The 20,825-nt window shown below is 38.0% G+C and overlaps 1 protein-coding gene across 1 annotated transcript in view; it reads left to right on the top strand.

Annotated features, from left to right (window-relative positions):
- The window catches only part of SMURF2 (SMAD specific E3 ubiquitin protein ligase 2), a 106,428-nt gene that overhangs the window by 30,753 nt on the left and 54,850 nt on the right, over positions 1 to 20,825 (top strand). The window contains exons 2-3 of the mRNA XM_006833587.1: positions 13,490 to 13,528; positions 20,261 to 20,369. Coding sequence (XP_006833650.1) covers positions 13,490 to 13,528; positions 20,261 to 20,369 — 148 coding nt within the window. The remainder of the gene's footprint in view (positions 1 to 13,489; positions 13,529 to 20,260; positions 20,370 to 20,825) is intronic.

The following is a 20,825-nucleotide window of genomic DNA, read 5'->3' as shown; positions in this document are numbered from 1 at the left end:
AGTTCTTTTTATTATTATAAAATTACAGTGCCCCCCCTTTTATTTAAAAATTTTTTAAATTGTGAGTTGGGTGAAGCTTTACAGAGCAAATCCATTTCCCATTCATCGGTCCCTACAAATTATTTCTTATCATTCATTGTAGTCCCCATAATGTCACGTTACTTATCCCACGTCTTCCTGTGCTTCCTATCCTTCCTGCCTTCTGAATTTTGTCCTTTGGTATATTCTGTCCTTTAATGGTTGATTAAATCATAGTGCATTTTATAGTTCCAGTCTTCTTTCCTACTAGTACTAGTACTAGGGACCTGTGTTTGCAAATGGAGCCTATTTGGGAAACTATCTTGGGCACTTTGCTCTATTAGTAGATGATCAGGTATTTGAGTGACTATTGTTTAGAGACTGCAGAAAACCTAGAAGTTTATCCTTGTTTACATTGCTGTTTTAGAAACAAGCCTAACACATTATATGGCACTATACCTCTCTATTGTGTATAAGAGAGAAGGCTCAGTGAGGTTTGGAATTAGGAAAGGACATTCAGGAAGTAGCTGGGTCCTAAGGGACAGGTGGAAATTAGAATATGGGGGATTCTCTAAGTGAGGGAAGAATCAGAGCACCAAACACTTAGAGATAGTTGAAGAAGCCAGCCCTGTTTGAGCAAAAAGACTTACATTAGGTTAAGGGGAAACAAGGAGTGAGCTTCACTTTATTCTTTACCTTTTAATTTGCTCCTCCTTATACCTTGTCAGCGTAGTGGTTACGAATCGGGCTGTGAACCTTAAGGTCAGCGGTTCGAAACTACCAGCTGCTCCGCGGGAGAAAGATGAGGCTTTCTACTCCCGTAAAGATTTACACCCTCGGAAACCCTATACAGGGTCGCTATGGGTCGGAACCGACTCGATGGCACATAACAACAACAACATACCTTGTCAGAACCCTGGTGGTGTAGTAAGTTAAGCACTGGACCACTTAGCGGGAGAATGATGAGGCTGTCTACTCTGTAAAGATTTATGGTCTTGGAAACCCTGGGGTTCTAGTCTGTCCTGTAGAATTGGTGTGAGTTGGAATTGACTTTAGGCAGTGGGGCATACTTTATCAGTGGAGCCTTGATGGTGTTGTGGGATAAGCCATGAGCTGCCACATAAACGGCAAATTACAGCAAAGTGAGAAGGGACATGCAAAACAAGTAGAATCAATTAGAAGGGAGAGGTTAAAATTAAAAAGTTTGTGGAAAAGCAGGGGAATCATAAAGATTTCACAAGGAGCTGAAGCTTGATGAACGGATAAGATTTCAAAGGCCATTTGAGGTGGGATGAATTTCATGAATAAAGGGAAAGAAAAGGCAGAAAAATCTTGGGTTAATTGGAGGAACAAGGACAAAGTTGTCAGTCTAGGGATTAATGAAAGGGAAGGCTGAGATTATTGACATGTTTTGAGTGAGGGACCTGTCGTTAAGAGGATGGAGCATGGATTCAAAATTCTGAAGCCCATTTCACTAGATGACAGGTTGGAACAAGCCACTCAAACTCTTAGTGGTAGTTTTCTTTTCTGTGGAAATTACAGCAGAATTTAAAAGATTGTAAAGATGAAGTAAGATGTTCTTTGGGGAAGTATTTTTGCAAATTTTAAAATACTTTAGATACATTATTTAAATGTGAACACTGGAAATGGAAGTAGGCAGAGAGACATGTGGCACCTGATGTAGGTGTGAAGGTGCCTGGGAGGGAGAGAGAGAGATAGGAAGACATTTGCTTTTTTGGGTAATTGGAAACATGTGGTGTAGTTCATGGACCTCAGGAGGTTAAGAGGAAGAAGAGCTGATTTACTAGGGAAGCTAATGGCTTCAATTTTCAATAAAAATAATTCAGAGTATTGGTGAGGTATCCAAGTGAGTATGCTTAATAGGTAATTGAAATGTGAATCTGGAGTTTGGGAGAGGGATAAGTTTAGAATTGGAGTCACTTATCAACAGTTACGGAAATTTACTAGATAATTGACATCAGTTTCTTGCTAGGTGTGAGAAGACGTTTTTCTTAAGTGATTGCATCCTATCTGATTAATTTTATTAGAAATTCATTAAAATTAGTTTTATCAAAAAGAATGAGCAGTAACCGATAATATTCAGAACTTGCTGATTACTAGGTACTGTTGTGTTTTTTGTGTTTCCGTTTGTTTAATGTGAAGTGGCTCCTACTATGCAGGCTCCTTCCTCATATACACAGATCAGGAAGGAATCTTAGACTCAGACATTCAGACTTACAAGCTAACAAGTGGAAGCACCAGATTCAAACCCAGGCAGTCTGGCTGTGAGTGTTTAATTCTTAAATACTGTCTTATGCTGTCTCTGTGTGCATCTCTAGAAAAAAAAGGTGAACAAGGGAAACTTGAGAGTGGCCAGAAAACTATGTGAATCTTTCTGTGCATTGTTGTTGTTAAGTGCCATTGAGTTGATTTTGACTCATAGTGATCCTGTATAGGGTTTCGAGGCTTTTAACTCTTTGCAGAAGCAGAAAGCTTCACCTTTCTCCCTTGGAGCAGCTGGTGGACTCTAACCGCTGACCTTGTGGCTCACAGTCTGATGCTTATCTTGTGGAGCCACCGTGCTCCCTTCCCTTGATTAGAGCAGTGTTTAAGTTTTATTGCAAATATACACTTGAACTTTATAATAAGGTAGTCTTCCTTTTTAGTGTTGTGATGAAGAAAGCAAATGATCGATTCTGTGGTTAAATTTAAATGTAGTGTATCAACCTCTTGGGCAGTTATCAGTTATGAAATGTCTGTTTGAGTGAGGGTGTCCAGTAGAGAAGGCAGTGGCTGAGTCTTCAGTAGTCATAGACAAGATAGTATTTGGTCTGCAGACACTATCTGCAGCATTGGTGGTATTGTTGTTAAGTTCCATTGAGTCGGTTTCTGAGTCATACCTACCCTGTATAGGGTTTCCGAGGAGCAGCTGGTAAATTTGAACTGCCGACCTTGCAGTTCAAACCAACCTTTCTGTCCAGTGCGTTATCCTACAGCGCCACACCAGCATTGGAGGTTCTTAAGGCCTAGCCAGATTATTGTCTTTATGAATAGAAGACTTTGTTGTAAGATATAAAACTGAAATGCTTTCAGATAGTTTCTCAAAATAATAGCTTTCATAGTGTGCCTGCTATGTGCCAGACCCTGAACTACATGGTTTATTTTTGCATTTATCTCATGCTAAATTTGCTGCTTGGGTTTAGCTGAGCCTTATTTTTGACATATGAGCATACAGTATGCTTATAAAAGAAAGTTTACACTATTATGCTAGTAAGAAATTTTATTATAAAATTAGCTCTGTTCATTTTATGATAAAAATTTTAAATTGTACCTAGCCAAATTATATCTGCAGTTACTATGTCAAAGTAAATCACTGTTTTTATACTGAAAAAGTTAATGAGCTTGCTTTAAATAATTTATTAGTTTATCTTGTTTCAAGGAACGCTGGTGGCACAGTGGTTAAATACTAAGTTGCCAACAGAAAGGTTCGTGGTTTGAACTCACCAGCTATTCGAGTCTGTGGGAGAAAGTTAAGGTGGTCTGCTTTAATAAATATTTAGTTTTGGAAACCCTGTGGGGTAGTTCTACTCTGTCCTGTGGGGTCACGGTGAGTCAGAACCTACTAGACGACAATGGGTTAATCTTGTTTCAGTTTTATTCATTTAAATAGGACATTTGTTTGGGATTATTTTACTTTAAGTAAGAACATTTTTCTCACGGGGTAGAACCTAGATCTACCTTTGTTGTTAAGTGTCGTCAAGTCAGTTTCAACTCATATTGACCCTGTGTAGGCTTTCTGTAGAGCGGCTGGTGAGTTTGAAATGCCAGCGTTGTGGTTGTCCAGTACTTATCCTACAGTGCCACACTAGGATTCCTCTTAACTTGCCAGGTATTAAATACATTAAATTAAATTTAGAGATCCAGTTTGCTCTTTAACATACATGTAGTCTCTCTCCTAAAATTCCTCTATTAAAGGGTACTGTAACAAGGTACTTAGTTACAATGTGGCTTAATATGATCATAGTGATATCCTAACCTATTTATTGAAAGAGAGACATTTCTAGTTTTTTCGAAAAGTCTGTTCTGCATCTCGTTTCATTGAACCCTTTTGTAAACCTATATCATCAGTAATTGCTTTAAGCCAGTGAATGTCCTTGTAAAAGGTAGAGCTGACCTGAGAGTGTTTCAGTGTGATGGTTGATTTTAGTTTCTGAAATTCATATTGCTTGAATTGAAATTTCTGCCACATCCATTTTGTTCTTTGGCAAGTTTTTACTCCTGAACTTCAGTTTTCTTATATCTAAAATATAGTTAATACTACTGCTTACTTTACCAGGGTAGTGTTTGTACATTTGCCCATAGTAAGTATCAATATGTTGTATCCAATCTTTTTTTATATTTCTAGCTATAACTGTATCATACACTATTTGTGCATAGCTTTTTATTTTTAACAGTGTACTGACGCTACTGTAATTGTAATGGCTGCAATGGTTTCATCATGCTGTTAGCTATTGTTTACTTAACCATTTATTATGCTGTGCACATAGGATTCTGTCTGATACATTAGCTCATTTCAGCATGTTTGTAATGACTCCTGAATGCCAGTCTGTTTATTTTAATGCTCATGTTTCACACCACAATAACAAAAACACATACTTATAAAAATTGTATTGTACACAAGTTTTCTGTAGAACTTAAGTTTCATTTTCATTTAATGTTTTGGAGTTGAGATTGAAGTTGTTTCTGTAAGCAGAAAGATCTAAATTGGTGTAATGTTCCAATGATCAGAAATGGCATTGTAGACATTTTAAAAAGTAGTAGGCCATTTTGCTGGAATTTGTATAGGAATGTTATCCTGAACTTCAGTTTTATTTTACAATGGTAATATAAGGTTAAAGAAAATGCAGAGAAATTTACTTTGATTTCAGTAGTCTGTACAACTTTTGAGTCTTAGGAACAGTATTGTTAAGTGCTGTCGAGTCGGTTTCGACTCATAGCGACAACCCTGTGTAGGGTTTCCGAGGAGCGCCTGGTGAATTTGAACCGCTGACCTTGAGGTTCAGACAGACAATGTGTATCCTATAGCAATATACCAGGAATAGTATTATACAAATCTTTATTTTCTGAAGTGAAGGAAGACTGGATGTCTGAGTATTTTTTCTTTCTTGTAAGCAGTCTCATTCCAATCAGCAGTGTAATTGGAATGCAACTCCAATCTGGAGGAGGAAAGGGAATTTTTGGCAAGAATGTACTGAGCAGTTGGGAGCGTTATTCAGATTAAGCATAGACAGCCATTCATTATGAGTACAACTCAGTAAGAAAAACATGGTATTTAATTTCTAAAGCTGGGATTTACTCTGATATTATTACATGATGTGTTACATATAGATAGCTCCTTTCTAACCAGAAAGATTATTGACTTACATGAAAATGGTAGTATTGATTGCCATCTTCACTTTTGCAAATGGTTTTCTCTAATTATTGCATCAAATAAAATATACTGAAAAGAATTTTTCCTCTGAAATTTAAAAAACATCTATTGAGAAAACAATGACAACAACTCCCTTAAGACTGCTATTAGTATTATTGCAGACATGTGAGCTTTGAGGGAAGAGGACTGTGCTTTTTCTTATCTTTGTATCTATCCATAGAAGCTATCATAGCAGTTGGCACGAAATGAGTGGTCAGGAAATGTTGATAGAAACGTTAAGCTTCTCCAGATGCTCACGTCTGCATACGTGGGAAATAGAGAGGAGTTACCAGTATATGAACATGGTTTATTTTACTTGTTTTTATTGTTTCCTCTACCAAACCGTCTATCTGTAGCCACAGTGAGTAGAATAGCCAAATCAGGCTTCTTGTTTTGTTGCTGAGTCAATCCTGATTTATTGTGATGTACATACCATAGTAGGCATTTTTTACTAGTTAAGCTGAACTATTGCTTGATTTTCCCCACAAGTTTTCCTGGGCTGTAGTCTTCATGTGTGGTGCTGTGAGTTAATGCACTGAACTGGAAAGTCACTTTGAATCACAAGGTTGGTGGTTCAAGCTCACCAGCTGCTCCTTGGAAACCCTATACAGGGTCACTATGGGTTGGAATTGACTCCATGGCACTTAACAACAACAAATCCTTATGTGAGCAGATCTCCAGGCCTTTCCTCCCATAGTACTAGCAGCTTGTGAATTTGAACCAACAACTTTTCAGTTAACAGCTGAACACTTAACCATTTGCTTCTCTTAGACCAGGCTAGGGTTTGGGAATACAGACTTAAGAATAAGAAATGTTTTGATCAAAGGTTCTATTTTTAAAAATCCTGCTTAAAAGGGGGAAAATGCAAAACAGAATTCTAAATTCTCATGGATTCCAGACTTCCTGGAGCCAGAAAGGCTGAATTAACCCTTGAAACTATTGCCAACGTAATCTTTAAACCTTAAACCAAAAACATCTCAGAAGCTTTTTTTTAAAATCAAGCAATAGTTCAGCTTAACTAGTAAAAAATGCCTGCCTTAAGAGCATTCTGCTCTTTTAAGAACTATCTGTTGTTGTTGTGAAGTGCCGTCGAGTTGATACTGACCCATAGCGACCCTGTATAGGGTTTCCAAGGAGCATCTGGTGAGTTTTAACCACCAACCTTGCAGTTCAAATAGCTCTGCAGTCTGGCACATTAACCCACAGCACATGGGATCAAATTGATAGCAGCAACTTGAAAGATTAGGTAGGAAACTTCGGGGGCAGTGAATTTCTGTTATTATGGAAGGAACAGCTCAAAAAAGGGGGTGGGAATGGTTGCACAGCTAAGTGTCATCAGAACTAAGTGATTCATACAGAAACTGTTGAATTGATGTATGTTTAGCTGAATATATTCTCAACAATAACAAAATAAGTAAAATTTTAAATAATTAGAATTCAATTTAAATATTACATAAGGTTAGTAATGTGATTAAAATAGTCTAGTAAAATTCATATGGGGTCCAGGTGTGGTGCTATAGGATAATCACTAACTGCGAGGTTAGTGGTTCAAACCCACCAGTTGCTCTTCAGAAACTCTGTACAGGGTCGCTGTGAGTTAGAACCAACTTGATAGCACTTAAATAATTAAAAAAACAAAGTAAAAGTCATCTAGTACAAAACTTGAAGCTGTGCAATTGTCCTTATTGAATTTTCTGATTAAAGAGTTGAACAGAGAAGATAGTCAAGTATTATAATGAAATGTGCAAGGACCGGGAGTTGGAAAACCAAACGGGAAGAACATGCTCAACATTTCTTAAATTCAAAGAACTGAAGAAAAACTTTAAGTCTCAACTTGCTATATTGAAAGATTTCTCTGGGAAAAATATTAAATGTTACAGAAACATCAAAAAAAGATAGAAGAAATGTACACACAGTCACTGTATCAAAAAGAAATGGTTGATGTTCAACCATTTCAAGAGGTAGCATATGATCAAGAGCCAATGATACTGAAGGAAGAAGTCCAAGATACACTGAAGTCATTGGGAAAGAACACAGTGTTCTGGGTTCTTGATGGAATACAAATTGAAATCTGTGAACAGACTGGAGTAGTACTGGAGGCACTGACACATATGTGAAATTTGTAAGACAGCTCGTAGCCAGCTGATTGGAAGAGATCCATATCTGTGCCTATTCCAAAGAGGTGACCTAAATGACATGTGGAAATCATTGGACAATACTATTAACATCACATGAAAGTAAAATTTTGCTAAAGATAATTCAACAGCGGCTGCAACAGTGCATTGACAGGGAATTGCCAGAGGTTCAAGCCAGATTCAGACAAGGATGTGGAATGAAGGATATCATTGCTGACATCAGATGGATCTTGGCTAAAAGCAGAGAATACCAGAAAGATGTTTACCTGTGCTTTATTGACTCAGCAAAGGCCTTTGACTATGTGGATCATGACAGGCTTTGGATAACATGGAGAAGAATGATATTCCAAAACACTTAATTGTGCTTATGAGGAATCTGTACATTGACCAAGAGGCTGTTGTTCGAACAGAACAAGGGTACACTGAATGTTGTAAAATGAGGAAAGGTGTGTGCCAGGGTTGTATTTGTTCACTATACTTAGTATGCTGAGCAAATAATCTTAGAAGCTTGATTATATGAAGAAGAGCATCAGGATTGGCGGAAGACTCCTTAATAACCTGCGATATGCAGTTGCAGATGATACAACCTTTCTGAAAGTAGAGGACTTAAAATACTGATGAAGATTTTAAAAAACGAAACAAAAAAACCACAGCCTTCAGTATGGTTTGCACCTCAATGTAAAGAAGACAAAAATCCTCACCACCAGAACATTAAAGAGCTTCATAATACATGGAGAAAAGGTTGAAGTTGTCAAAAGTTTCATTTTGCTTCGATCTGCCGTCAACACTCATGGAAGCAGATCAAGGAATCAAACAATGCATTGCATTAGGCAAATCTGCTGCACAAAACCTTTAAAGTGTTCAAGAGCAAAAGTTTTGAGAACTAAGTCAGTTTGAAGACTAAGGTGTGGTACACCTGATCCAAGCCATGGTATTTTCAGTAGCTTCATATGTATGTGAAAGTTGGACAGTGAATAAGGAAGACCATGGAAGAATTGATGTATTTGAATTATGATGCTGGAGAAGAATATTAAAAGTACCATGGAGTGCCAGAAGAACAAACAAATCTATGTTGGAAGAAGTACAGCCAGAATGCTCCTTGGAAGTCAGAGTGGCGAGACTTTGTCTCTCATAATTCGGACATATTTTCAGGAGGGACCAGTTCCTGGATTAGGACATCATGCTTGGTGTAAAGTGTAGGGTCAGCAAAAAAGAAAACTCCAATGGTATGGATTGGCACAGTGGCTGCAGCAAGGGCCTCAAGCATAACAATGATTGTAAGTCTGGTGCAGGACTGGGCAGTGTTTTATTTTTCTGTGCATAGGGTCACTGTGAGTCAGAACTGACGTGACAGCACCTAACAACAATTTTTGGAAGCAGATTTCCAGGCCTTTCTTCCTGGTCTGGAAACTACACTGAAACTTGCCCACTGTAGGTGACCCTTCGGATACTAAAATACCAGTGACTTAGCATCCAGCACAATAACAATACACAAGGCACCACAGTATAACAAACTGACAGATGGGTGGCATTATATACTTGTTAAGTGCTGTCGAGTCAATTCCGACCCATAGCCACCCTGAATAGAGTTTCCAAGGAGAAGCTGGTGAGCTTGAACTGCCGACCTCCCAGTTCAAACGGCTTTGCAGTCTGGTACATTAACCCACTGTTAATCAAAATCGAGTCATGATTGTAAATATCTGGAATCCAACGTAATGTTTACTTTTCTTGTAAAAATCAATGAAAAGTCATTGAATTAGATTTTTAGAATTCGAACACTTTTCCTTTCATATTACTTCAATAAATAGCTTGTTAAACATTGAAGATATTATCACTTAGGAGAAAGTTCACACTCTTTGGTTTTGCTTTGGCCCCACCCACCTTATTAGATTTGTCTCCTGCTGTTTCCTTCTGTTGTGGCGCTGTGGGTTAATGCACTGTACTGCAAAGTTGGTTTGAACCACAGGGTCGGCAGTTCAAGCTCAACATTTCCTTCGGAATGTAAGTTAGCTCTGTGTTTTGCAACATTGTATATTTACCTATCTCCCTTCTTGTTGTGCGCAGCTGAGTCTGTTCTGATTTACAGTGACTCTGTATAAGATTTCCGAGACTGTACATTTTTTACAGGAGCAGAAAGCATGCTTGCCATATTGAAATTGATTTTCTGAGCTCTTATTGGTACTGTGAAAAAAATGACATGGAGGATGACATCAGACTTCTCTGACTATACAAGGGATGGAAGCAGAATCAAATTCTGCATCAGCCTAAGGCCAATTGCTATGAAACTAATGTCAGACCAGTCTCCATCCTCCAACCTTCCTTACCAATTCTGACACCAACCGTTCCTTCTACAGCATTCTCTACTTCTCATCTGAGTTTGATAATTCACTGTAATGGCCACACACAACTTACAGACCATACTAAAAATTATGGGTTTTATTACAGCGACTCATAGTGACCTTGTGTAGGAGGGTCTAGTAGGTTTGAATTGCCAACCTTGTGATTAGCAGTCCAGTGCTTAATTAAGATGTTGTTGTTGTTAAGTGCTGTCAAGTCGGTTCCGACCCATACTGACCCTGTATAGGGTTTAGACAGGTTTCCCAGTAGCAGCTGGTGAGCTTGAATCGCCAACCTTGCAGTTCAAAGGGTTTTTTTGTGCATTTGGCACATTAACCCACAGCGCCACACCAGGCTTGATTATGATTAAGATGTTGTTGTTAGGTGCTGTGGAGTCGGTTCCGACTCATAGTGACCCTGTACAGGGTTTCCGAGGTTGTAAATCTTTCCGGGAGCAGAAAGCCTCATCTTTCTCCCTCGGAACAGCTGGTAGTTTCAAACTGCACAATCACTAAGCTCCTGGTAATGAAGATAACAACAGGTACAATTAAGGATCTGAAATGCTCAGGGCACAGTTCTTCCAGTCAGGCCAACAAACTCTTATCAGTTGTGCCTGCAGGCACACCTCTCTCTGGTCTTTGACTTTTTAGTCACACAGTCCCTTGACTTTTACCTGATTTGGGCAATGTTATAAAACTCTTTTAGGGCTGCCAATAAATGTGCACTGCACTCCACTATAAGTCTCAGCCCATAAGCACTCTGCTATAGCTGTGTGGGTCAGTAAACCTCGTTAGGTGCTTTGGGGCGCTCCACTCCACAAGTGAGCCTTCTGACTGAAGGCAAGTCAGCTTTACTTGCTCTATGAACCTGGAAGATCAGTTCTCTGTCTTGTGCTCCAAATCTTGGTTGTGCTGCTGCTGCTCCTCAGTCTCTCTTCTGGTGTCACAGCTTTCTGTTTTTGAATCAAGAGGTTCAATGCAGAGTGATCTTGGGGTCCAAGCATTCTGCTCCTGGCTCTACTGTCTTGATGGTAGTGAGATTCCCCCTTGTGCTTGTGATGGTTCCTTTAAAACCCAACAGGATGGCAAAATTGACCACCTCTCCCCAATTAGATTTCCAAGTGTTTACAACCACATTTACCTTGTTAACAGTTACTCACAACTGAATCATATCTGGTAGCATCTTACCCACCTACTTTGTTTTACTTAAGCCAATCAGGAAAAAATTGTTAGGTGGAAGTTACACAAACTATGGCCAACAGTGCAGTGAAGGGTTCAAGGTGTGAAGATAATTTCATGTATGTAAATAAATAAAATGACTAGTTCTCAGGTAATGGTTGAAAAATCTTCCTTTAAAAATTACACATACAAATTTTTTTTTTTTTATTCATATTGTAGGATGATAAAAAGTTTGGACAAGAGTTCTTCTAAGTCAAGTTTGATTTGTTATTCTTAGTTATGGCTCTAATTTTCATGATTGAATTGTTATGCTTTAAAAACAGAGTTGTTTATAAGACTCTATACCCTTTGCTGTTGAGTCTAAATGTGTGGGACTGAGTAGTAAAACTGCCCCTAGAGTCTCTAAGGCTGTAATCATCACAGAAGCAGACTAATACATCTCCTGTAGAGCGGCTGCTGGATGTGAACCACAAACCTTTTGGTTAGTAACCAAACATTTAACTGTTGTGCTACCAGAGCTTCTTTAAGGGATTCTGTTATTGTTGCTTGGTGTCACTGAGTCTGTTCCAACTCAGCAACCCTATGTACAACAGAATGAAATACTACCTGGTCCTTCACCATCTTCCTAATCAGTGCTGTTTGAACCCATTGTGTCAGTCCATCTTATTGAGGCTCTTCCTCTTTTCCGTTGACCCCCTACTTGCCAAGGATGATGGGACCCTGGTCCCTTCTGATAACATGTGCGAAGTATATGAAACAAAGTCTTCCCATCCTCATTTCCACGGAACATTCAGTTTGTCCTTCCAGAAGTCCATGGTATAGTCACTATTCTTCTAGGATTAGTGAACCACCAGCTTGTGCTTACTTTGTGTTTGTTTATTGATCATTTTTGTTTTCAGAATAATTTTTTATTTGAACTTTTAAAGTGGTCGATTGTATTTAAACCTATTTCCAAGATTTGTTATGTAAAGTAAGCTTTTATGCAATTTTGTTGTTAAATGCCATGGAGTCGGGGTGGACTCAGTGACCCTAAACAGGGTTTCTAAGGAGCTACTGGTGGGTTTGAACTGCCAACCTTGAAGTTCAAACCAACCTTGTGGCTTATCCTATCTTGTTGTTAAGTGCTGTGGAGTCCGTGCGAACTCATAGTGACCTGGAATAGAATTTCCAAGGAGCAGCTGGTGGGTTTGAACTACTGATCTTGTGGTTTGCAGTCCAGTGCTGATCCACAGCGCCACATCAGAAGTCCTGTGTTGTTGTTAAGTGCTGTCGAGTCAATTCTGACCCATAGCGACCCTGTATAAGGTTTCCAAGGAGCAACTGGTAAGGTTGAACTACCGACCTTCTGGTTCAAACCAACTTTGTAGTCCAGCGCATTAACCCACATCGCCACACCAGGACTCCACAGAAGTCCTATAGTACCACTCAATAATTGTAACTAACTGGAATATACGTTTTGAACTGAGTGGATGTGAGTAAGAAATTAACCAAACAATATTTTCATAATGTTATTTTGTAAATTAAATTATAAGTTTGCATATATGACAGTTTGTGTTTTCCCTTCAGTTGTATCAAGTTGGAATGAAAGAAGTTTAATTGTATACTTTATAAATACCAATTTTCAAGCTGGCATGTAATTACAATATTTTTAAGCTGCGCAATTCAGTGGTTGTTGGTATATTCATGAAGTTGTGCGGCCACAATGTATAATGTAATCACTGTGTAAGTAGTAATTTAAAACAAAGATAATCTAGGAAATGTGAATTTGGGAAACCTAGCTTTAATATATTAACTTTTAGCTATTTCATGTTTATAGTAAGACTGTCTTGTCGTTGAGCTGAGGGTTTAGGGGAAGGTAGTTTCTCCTGTAAAGGTTCTGTGGACCTTAGGTAAAGAATAAATAAACGGTTTTTGTTGTTCTTTAAATCTCATCTATATCAGGAAAGCTTTAAAATGGATCTTATTTAGGATCCTCTTCAGTATGAAAGTATTTCATCCTTAAAACAGGTATCTAACAACCTGAATATATGTATTTCCTCTTTAGATCTATCCTCCATTACCATTGAGCTGCTCTGGAATAGATCTTGATCAAAATAGGAATTGGGAATCTTGGGAGGATATAAATTTTCTTGTCCTCAGCTGTTACTGGTGACCTATCACTGCTAAAGTTGCCTTCACTGGTTCTTTGTTTGCTGGTCATTAGTGAAAGTTTATGATTCTATTTCATAGTTTACTGTAGTTAGTGTTCAGGTATTTACTGCTGTTTTCATTGTTTCAAAATGAAACTTTTGTCAATGTAGTCTTAACATTTTATTTTAATTTTCCTTATTTATTTTTTGTTTTCTTTACAGTACTCTGTGCAAAAAACTTGGTGAAAAAGGATTTTTTCCGTAAGTAAATTAACTTTAAATATGAATCTTATATATTCTTTATATAATATAATATATATATAAAATGTTGTTGTTAAGTGCTGTTGAGTCGGTTCCAACTCAAAGCGACCTGTATAGGGTTTCTGAGGAGCAGCTGGTGAGTTTGAACCACCAACTTGGTGGTTCAAACTGACCTTGTGGTCCATTGCTTTATCTCATAGCCCCGTGCCACCTGGACTCCATATAATATTATATATATACACCCACAATTAATGTGAGGGAGTTTCAAGTAGTTCATGGAAAAATGCAATAAAAAGATAATGGAATTTTTCCACAAACTAAGTCTGCTTGTATCTTGCAGAAGGTGGATTCTAGGGCTAAAAAGCACAATACCCTCTTTAAGAAAGGTTAAACCAGATGGCTGTAAACCAAAGCATTTGTAGAGTAATGCTGAATATATTTCTGAAGAGAGAAATCCCATATTAGGTAATCCTCTTAAAGGCCTATCAAATATATATGATGTAATGTATATATATTATGTATATGCATAATATAGATTTGAGATATACATAATATATCTTTGATATAGATCATATATCATATGTATATATTATATGTATATTCTTGGATCAACTATTAATACTCATGGAAGCAGCAGTCAAGAAATCAAACAATGTATTTCATTAGGCAAATATGCTGCAAAAGACTTTTTTAATGTTTTATTGTGAATTATGTGATAGTTTACATGGGAGAACATTAGTTTTACATTCATCCTATTGTATATCGTTTCATTGCCGTGGTTACAATCCCCGCCATGCATCATCAACCAACCAAAGGGTATACCCTGCAAGCCTGACTCCCAGTCGTCAGCACACAGCCCCTCTCCCTCTCTGGGTCTAAAGTCCCCAACTGCTCCATCTCTCCACATCATTGTCTCTGCCTCCATCTCTAGCATCACTGCTTCTCTGGGTAGGGTCCTGCTCTCCGCTATTCTCCCTTGATGGTCCCAGGGACCTCTGCTCCTAGACTGTAAAGTTAATCCAAGACCTTTTTTAAAGTGTTGAAGAGCAGAGATGTCAGCTTGAAGACTAAGGTATGCCTGACCCAAGCCATTGTATTTTCAATAACCTCATATGCATGCAAAAACTGGACAGTGAATAAGGAAGAACATAGAAGAATTGATGGCTTTTGAGTTATGGTGTTGGAGGAGAATATTGAAAATGTCGGGCTGCCAAAAGAACCAACAGATCTGTGTTGGAAGAAGTGCAGCCAAGAGTGCTCCTTGGAGGCCAGGATGGCCAAACTTCATCTCTCATACTTCAGACATATTGTCAGGAGGGAGCAGTTGCTGGAGAAGGATATCATGTTTGGTAAGGTAGAGGGTCAGAGTAAAAGAGGAAGACCCCCAGCGAGGTGGATTGGCAAAGTGGCAGCATCAGTGGGCTCAAGCATGGCAACGATACTGAGGTTGGCCCAGGATTGGGCAGTGTTTCATTCTGCAACATATATATCAGATATGTTATGTATATATGTAATATATGTAATATAGCATATAGTATGTTACATATATATGCACACATAATATGTATTTGATATACATGCATAATATATATTATGTGTGTGTGTAGATATATATATATATATATTATTTGATAGGCCTTTAAGAGGATTACCTAATTAGGGATTTCTCTGTTCAGAAATATATTCAGCAGTACTCTATAAATGCTTTGGTCTACAGCCATTTGTCTTAACCTTTTAAAAAGAGGATACTGTGGTTTTTAGCCCTAGAATCCACCCTCCGCAACATAATGAGGGGACTTCCAAAAGTTTATAGGAATTTTCCATTATCTTTAAATTGCATTTTTCCATGAACTATTTGAAAGGAGCTCTGGTAGCGTAGTGGTTACAAATCAGGCTGCAAACCACAAGGTCAGCAGTTAGAAACTACCAGCGGTTCCGTGGGACAAAGATTAGGCTATCTGTTCCTGTAAAGATTTATAGCCTTGGAAACCCTATTCAGGGTCGCTATGGGTCGGAACCAACTCGATGGCACTTAACAACAACAACAAATTTGAAACTCCCTTATAACAATTGTGGAATTACATCTGGTGTGTGTATATTTAGGTGTGTATATGCAGACATATGTAATATATGTTAAGGAGCTCTGGTAGCGTAGCATAGTGGTTATGAATAGGGCTGCGAACCTTAAGGCCAGCAGTTTGAAACTGCCAGCTGTTTTGTGGGAGAAAGATGAGGCTTTCTATTCCCGTAAAGATTTACAGCCTCGGGAACCCAGTACAGGGTTGCTATGAGTCGAAACTTACTCCACAGCACATAACCACCACCATAATATATGTTGAGGTGTACATACTATTAGAGTTCTAGGAAAAATTTATTTCATAAATACCATTTAAAAAAAAAAAGAAAGAAAACATTTCATAGGAATTTTAGTCACACTATTATGGTTCCTTGGAAAGTAGAGCAGTCATTGAGCCTACATGGAATTTCCAGAGCATAGGAAAGAAATTGCTGCCACATTTCATGGTTGTACATGCTCCTAGGTCTCAGAATCCAGAGCAGACATTTGGTTCTCATATTTGTAGCTTATTTGCCAATCTGTTAGGAATTTTTGAAACTTTTTTCAGGATTAAGTTTTGTGAGAAAGGATTGTGTGTTTAAAATATTTATCCTGTAATATCATACTTTATACTAATATTGTATTATATAGATGCAATAACATTATTGCATAAGAATTATTAATTTTAAGAAAAAAAATTCTCAAGTGAATAATCTCATATGTAAAATATTTGAAATTAGAAATAGAAAAGATTCATTAGATATTTTAAAATTGAAGGCCTACCAGCCAGCAAAGAACTGGCTATCTTTGCTGTCTAATTTAATGTGACAGTTGATAACTTCAGGAACCAGATTGCAAGAAATAATAATTTCTTGTTTTAATTTTCGGTCATCATTCATTCTACTTGAAGTTTGATTATATCCAGTCTTTCTAAAATAGAACCTAAATTAAAGTGTATAAAATGACAGCTGTATAAATTTTGATGGTGTCTGTGCTTATATGGGTTAGCAATTAATTAGGATAATTTGGAATATAATTAAGAAAAAAGTTATAAGCAGTGACTAACTTGTTTACCACCACATATCACACACATCTAAGACCAGTGGCCACAAAACTTTCTGCAGCCACCAATTAACGTTATCTCTTGCAGAAGGTATGCTAAACAATACCTTCCTGACTCTTGCCCTAATATAGCGTTGTTGTTGTTGTTTGCCGTGGAGTCAGTTCCGACTCATAGTGGCCCTGCACAGGGTTTCCGAGGCTGCTAATCTTTACAGGAGCAGAATGCCTCATCTTTCTCTCGCGGAGCAGCTGGTAGTTTCAAACTGCTGACCTTGCGGGTTCGCAGCCCGATTCGTAACCACTACGCTACCAGAGCTCCTTAATATAGCATGTTGTTGTTGTTGTTAAGTGCCGTCGAGTCGGTTCCGACCCATAGCGACCCTGTACAGGGCTTCCGAGGGTGTAAATCTTTACGGGAGTAGAACGCCTCATCTTTCTCCCGCGGAGTGGCTGGTAGTTTCGAACCGCTGACCTTAAGGTTCGCAGCCCGATTCGTAACCACTACGCTACCAGAGCTCCTTCTAATATAGCATAGTGGTTACAAATATATAGTGGTTACGAATCGGGCTAACTTCAAGTTCGGTGGTTTTAAATTACCAGCCTTTCTGCGTGCGAAAGATGAGGCTTTCTACTCCCGTAAAGATTTACAGCCTCGGAAACCCTGTGCAGGGTCACTGTGAGTCAGAACCGACTCCACAGCACTTAAAACAGCAACCTTCTTCATACCCTTCTCAAGGTTAATATGAGATCAGATTTATCCTAGTAGGACTAAAAAAAGTCCAGTAGGATTGGACAAGTAGGTGACTTGGAGAAAAGCTGGGAAAGTGAGAAAAGCACACTCTTAACAGCTGCTTCAAGCCCATCCAAGGGAACCCTGGTAGCATAGTGCGCAGCTAACCACAGGGTCGGCAGTTCAAATCTACCAGCCACTCTGTGGGAGGAAGATGAGGCTTTCTGCTCCCATAAAGACTTACTACCTCAGAAACCCTATATGGAGTCCCTATTGGGTAGGAACCAACTTGACACCTACCACTACCACCACCATCCCTTCCAAGACTTCTAGCTTTAGCACTGGTTTTGAAGATGAAATCCTGTTTTGTTTCTCAGACTTCTTCCCAGTTCTTTATTTTCACCAGAGCTCCTAGAAACAGCCTTTCCCATAAAAATATTCAAGTATCTCAGTTTTCCTAGGAAATCTGTACGAACCTTACTTTAGATCTTGTGAGCCTCTGAGAACCATTTTATCACCATTTAAAAAATCTTTATATTTCCATTTTTAAATTGTGAGTGAAAAAGAAGGGAAGGAGGAAGTCTTTTTTCTCTTTTATTGGTGTTGACAGTAAAGATTAATAAACATTCTTAACAGTTTTGAGCCTACTTTAGGAATAAGAAAATTAGGAAGAACTGAGAATTATCCTTAAAGCCCAGAATAGAAGAAACTTGAAAGCCCTGGAGAGGGAAATGAGAAAGCCAGTTTGCGGACTTCCCACTTGAATTGTCTTGGAAGGGATAGAAGCAGCTATAGGAGTGTGTTTTCCTCACTCCCCTCCCTTACCTCCATGTCAGCAATCCTGTTTGACCTTTTCCATTCCCACTTGGAGAAATCTTATCTCATCAACCTTGAGAAAAGGGGTCAGCCAGGGATGGACATGTGCCCCAAGTTCACACTAGTGCAGGTCCTAAATCCCTACCGCAGTAGACTTATACATGTGCTTAGGGAGTTCGTTGGGTTTTGTTTTTTATCTTTTTCTAAATTGAGGATTGTCTACATTTAATTTCAGAGAAGGAACTACATATGATGATTGTTTCTAAATCCTAAAAATTTGTTTGAGTGAGAGAGAGAGTTTGTTAATCCGTTGTTGTGTTGTTAGTGCTGTTGAGTCATAGAGATCCTGTATAAGGAGCGACTGTGTAAGGAGCAACTGGTGGGTTTGAGCTGCCAACCTTGTAGTTCAAACCAACCTTTCAGTCCAGTGCTTATCCTGTAGTGCCACATCAGGACTTCATTTGTTGATCAGACTACTGTTTAATTGATAGTAGAATTAAGATTTGTGATTCCATTTACAGTGTATTGAGTGAAATAAGTAAATTTGATCTGAAGCATAATACAGTAAATTTAAACTACAGAAAAAAAATCTATTGCTGTTTGTTGTATTTTGTAGATGAATTTGTATGTGGGATAATCTGCTTGTTTTATGGCACTACAATTGCTGTGAAAAATTTTGTTAATTCATTTAAAAATGTTTTTCAAACCTGTTGGGGTATTAAAATAAGCGACTGTCACCCCCAAGATTTTAGCATGACATGTTGTAAACATAGAACACTGTGTAAAGAAGTTTACAGTGAACACCTGTTTATACTCGCCATCTAGGTTCTACCATTGACTTTATTACATAGCTTATCCATCTGTCTATTATCTTTAAGGTTTTTTTTTTTTAGAATATACTCATTAGTAACATTTTTTCTCTTTCATTTATGCAACATTTAAATAAAATATTTATGTTTAAGATGCTTTTTATATGGGGGCCAAATTGAAAGTCATTAGAATTTAGCTGGCTTAGTTGAATTTTTTTCTTCCCTTTAAAATTAAAGTAACTTGGGGGTATTCTGTTTTTTAAACTAAAATAATTTGTTTCATAATTATTTGGAGCCCACCCAGTACAATTGCTTAGTAGAGAAGTTCTTGATTTTTTGCTATTTAATATGGCTTTGAAATTATGGGGAGAATTAAGAAATTTTTTTTTTTTGATAACAAAAAGTACTTTACCCACTTTATATGTGTGGCACTGGAGGATAAACTCTGGGTCACAAGGTCAGTTTAAATCACAAAATCAGCACTTCAAAATTCACCAGTTGCTCCTCAGAAACGCTATACCAGGTTGCTATGAGTTGGAATCGACTCGTGGCACTTAACAACAAAGCAGCGTATTTACTACTACAGAACTCACTGACCTCAGGGAACTTGATAGTTTTTGACCACTGTAGAATAACTTGGCTCTTAAGTTGTACTTTTGTAGACTAATGTAATTGGGTTAAGTTGAAAGCTGAAGTTTTGATGTGACTCTATAGGGTAAGTACTAGATTAAACTATTAACAGCAAGGTTGGCAGTAAAACCTGCCAGCTACTCCTTGGAAACCCTGTACAAGGACTCTGTGAGTTGGCACTGACTTGATGGCACTTAACAACAAGTTGAAAGCTAGGTATTTTTTGTTAAGGTACAGAGCTTGAATTTTGGTTTGTTGCATTATTTAACAAAAGAAGCATTGAAGAATAGGACGCAGACTTTAGAGATCTGGAAGGCATATATAGAGTCTTTGTGTGTAAAAAGTTGTTTTTCTTAGTTCTTAATTCTTTATTAAACTATTAAATAACACCCAAAGAGAAAGCTAGAAATGTGATTTGTTTGTTTTTTTGCCTGCAAACATACATTTATGTTTGTTTATTTAGATAGTAGAATCAAAGGAACAAGATAAAATATTTCCTCCTGAGAAGAGGTATCTGCTTTCATTTATTGTTGTGTTAAACTTTTAAAAAACTATTGGAGAATGGAATTATCTTTTGTTTTATAGCAAGTGATAATATTTATAGTAATCAGCCTTCCCCCTTTTCACAGGACTTCCTGATCCATTTGCTAAGGTGGTGGTTGATGGATCTGGGCAGTGCCATTCTACAGATACTGTGAAGAATACACTCGATCCAAAGTGGAATCAACATTACGACCTGTAGGTTTAAATGATTATTTTAAAATGAACCATAAATTGATACTATTTGATATAATGTTTGAAAGTATAGCTACTGAAAATGATTGGAGTGTGATCTGTGGTATAATTTGGTCCCCACAGTAGAGGTAGAAAACCCAGTGGGAGTGGGAAAGGTACTGTGGCTTCAAGATGCCTTTCTTGGAACATGAGCTTCCTCAATAAACTTAGGAAGAAAACAAATGAAACTGGTTCACAGCATAAGATAAAATATTTCCTTCTGAGAGGAAATCTGCTTTCACTTGTTGTGTTAGACTTTTTAAGAAATACTGGAGAATGGAATTATCTTTTGTTTTATAGCAAATGATAATATTTATAGCTCTGGTAGTGTAGTGGTTACGAATCGGGCTGCGAACCATAAGGTCAGCGGTTTGAAACTACCAGTCACTCCGCGGGAGAAAGATGAGGCTTTCTACTCCC

Source organism: Chrysochloris asiatica, unplaced genomic scaffold (assembly GCF_000296735.1).
Source record: "Chrysochloris asiatica unplaced genomic scaffold, ChrAsi1.0 scaffold00007, whole genome shotgun sequence".
Classification (NCBI taxonomy): Eukaryota; Metazoa; Chordata; class Mammalia; order Afrosoricida; family Chrysochloridae; genus Chrysochloris; species Chrysochloris asiatica.
This window is presented reverse-complemented; position numbering and strand designations above follow the sequence as displayed.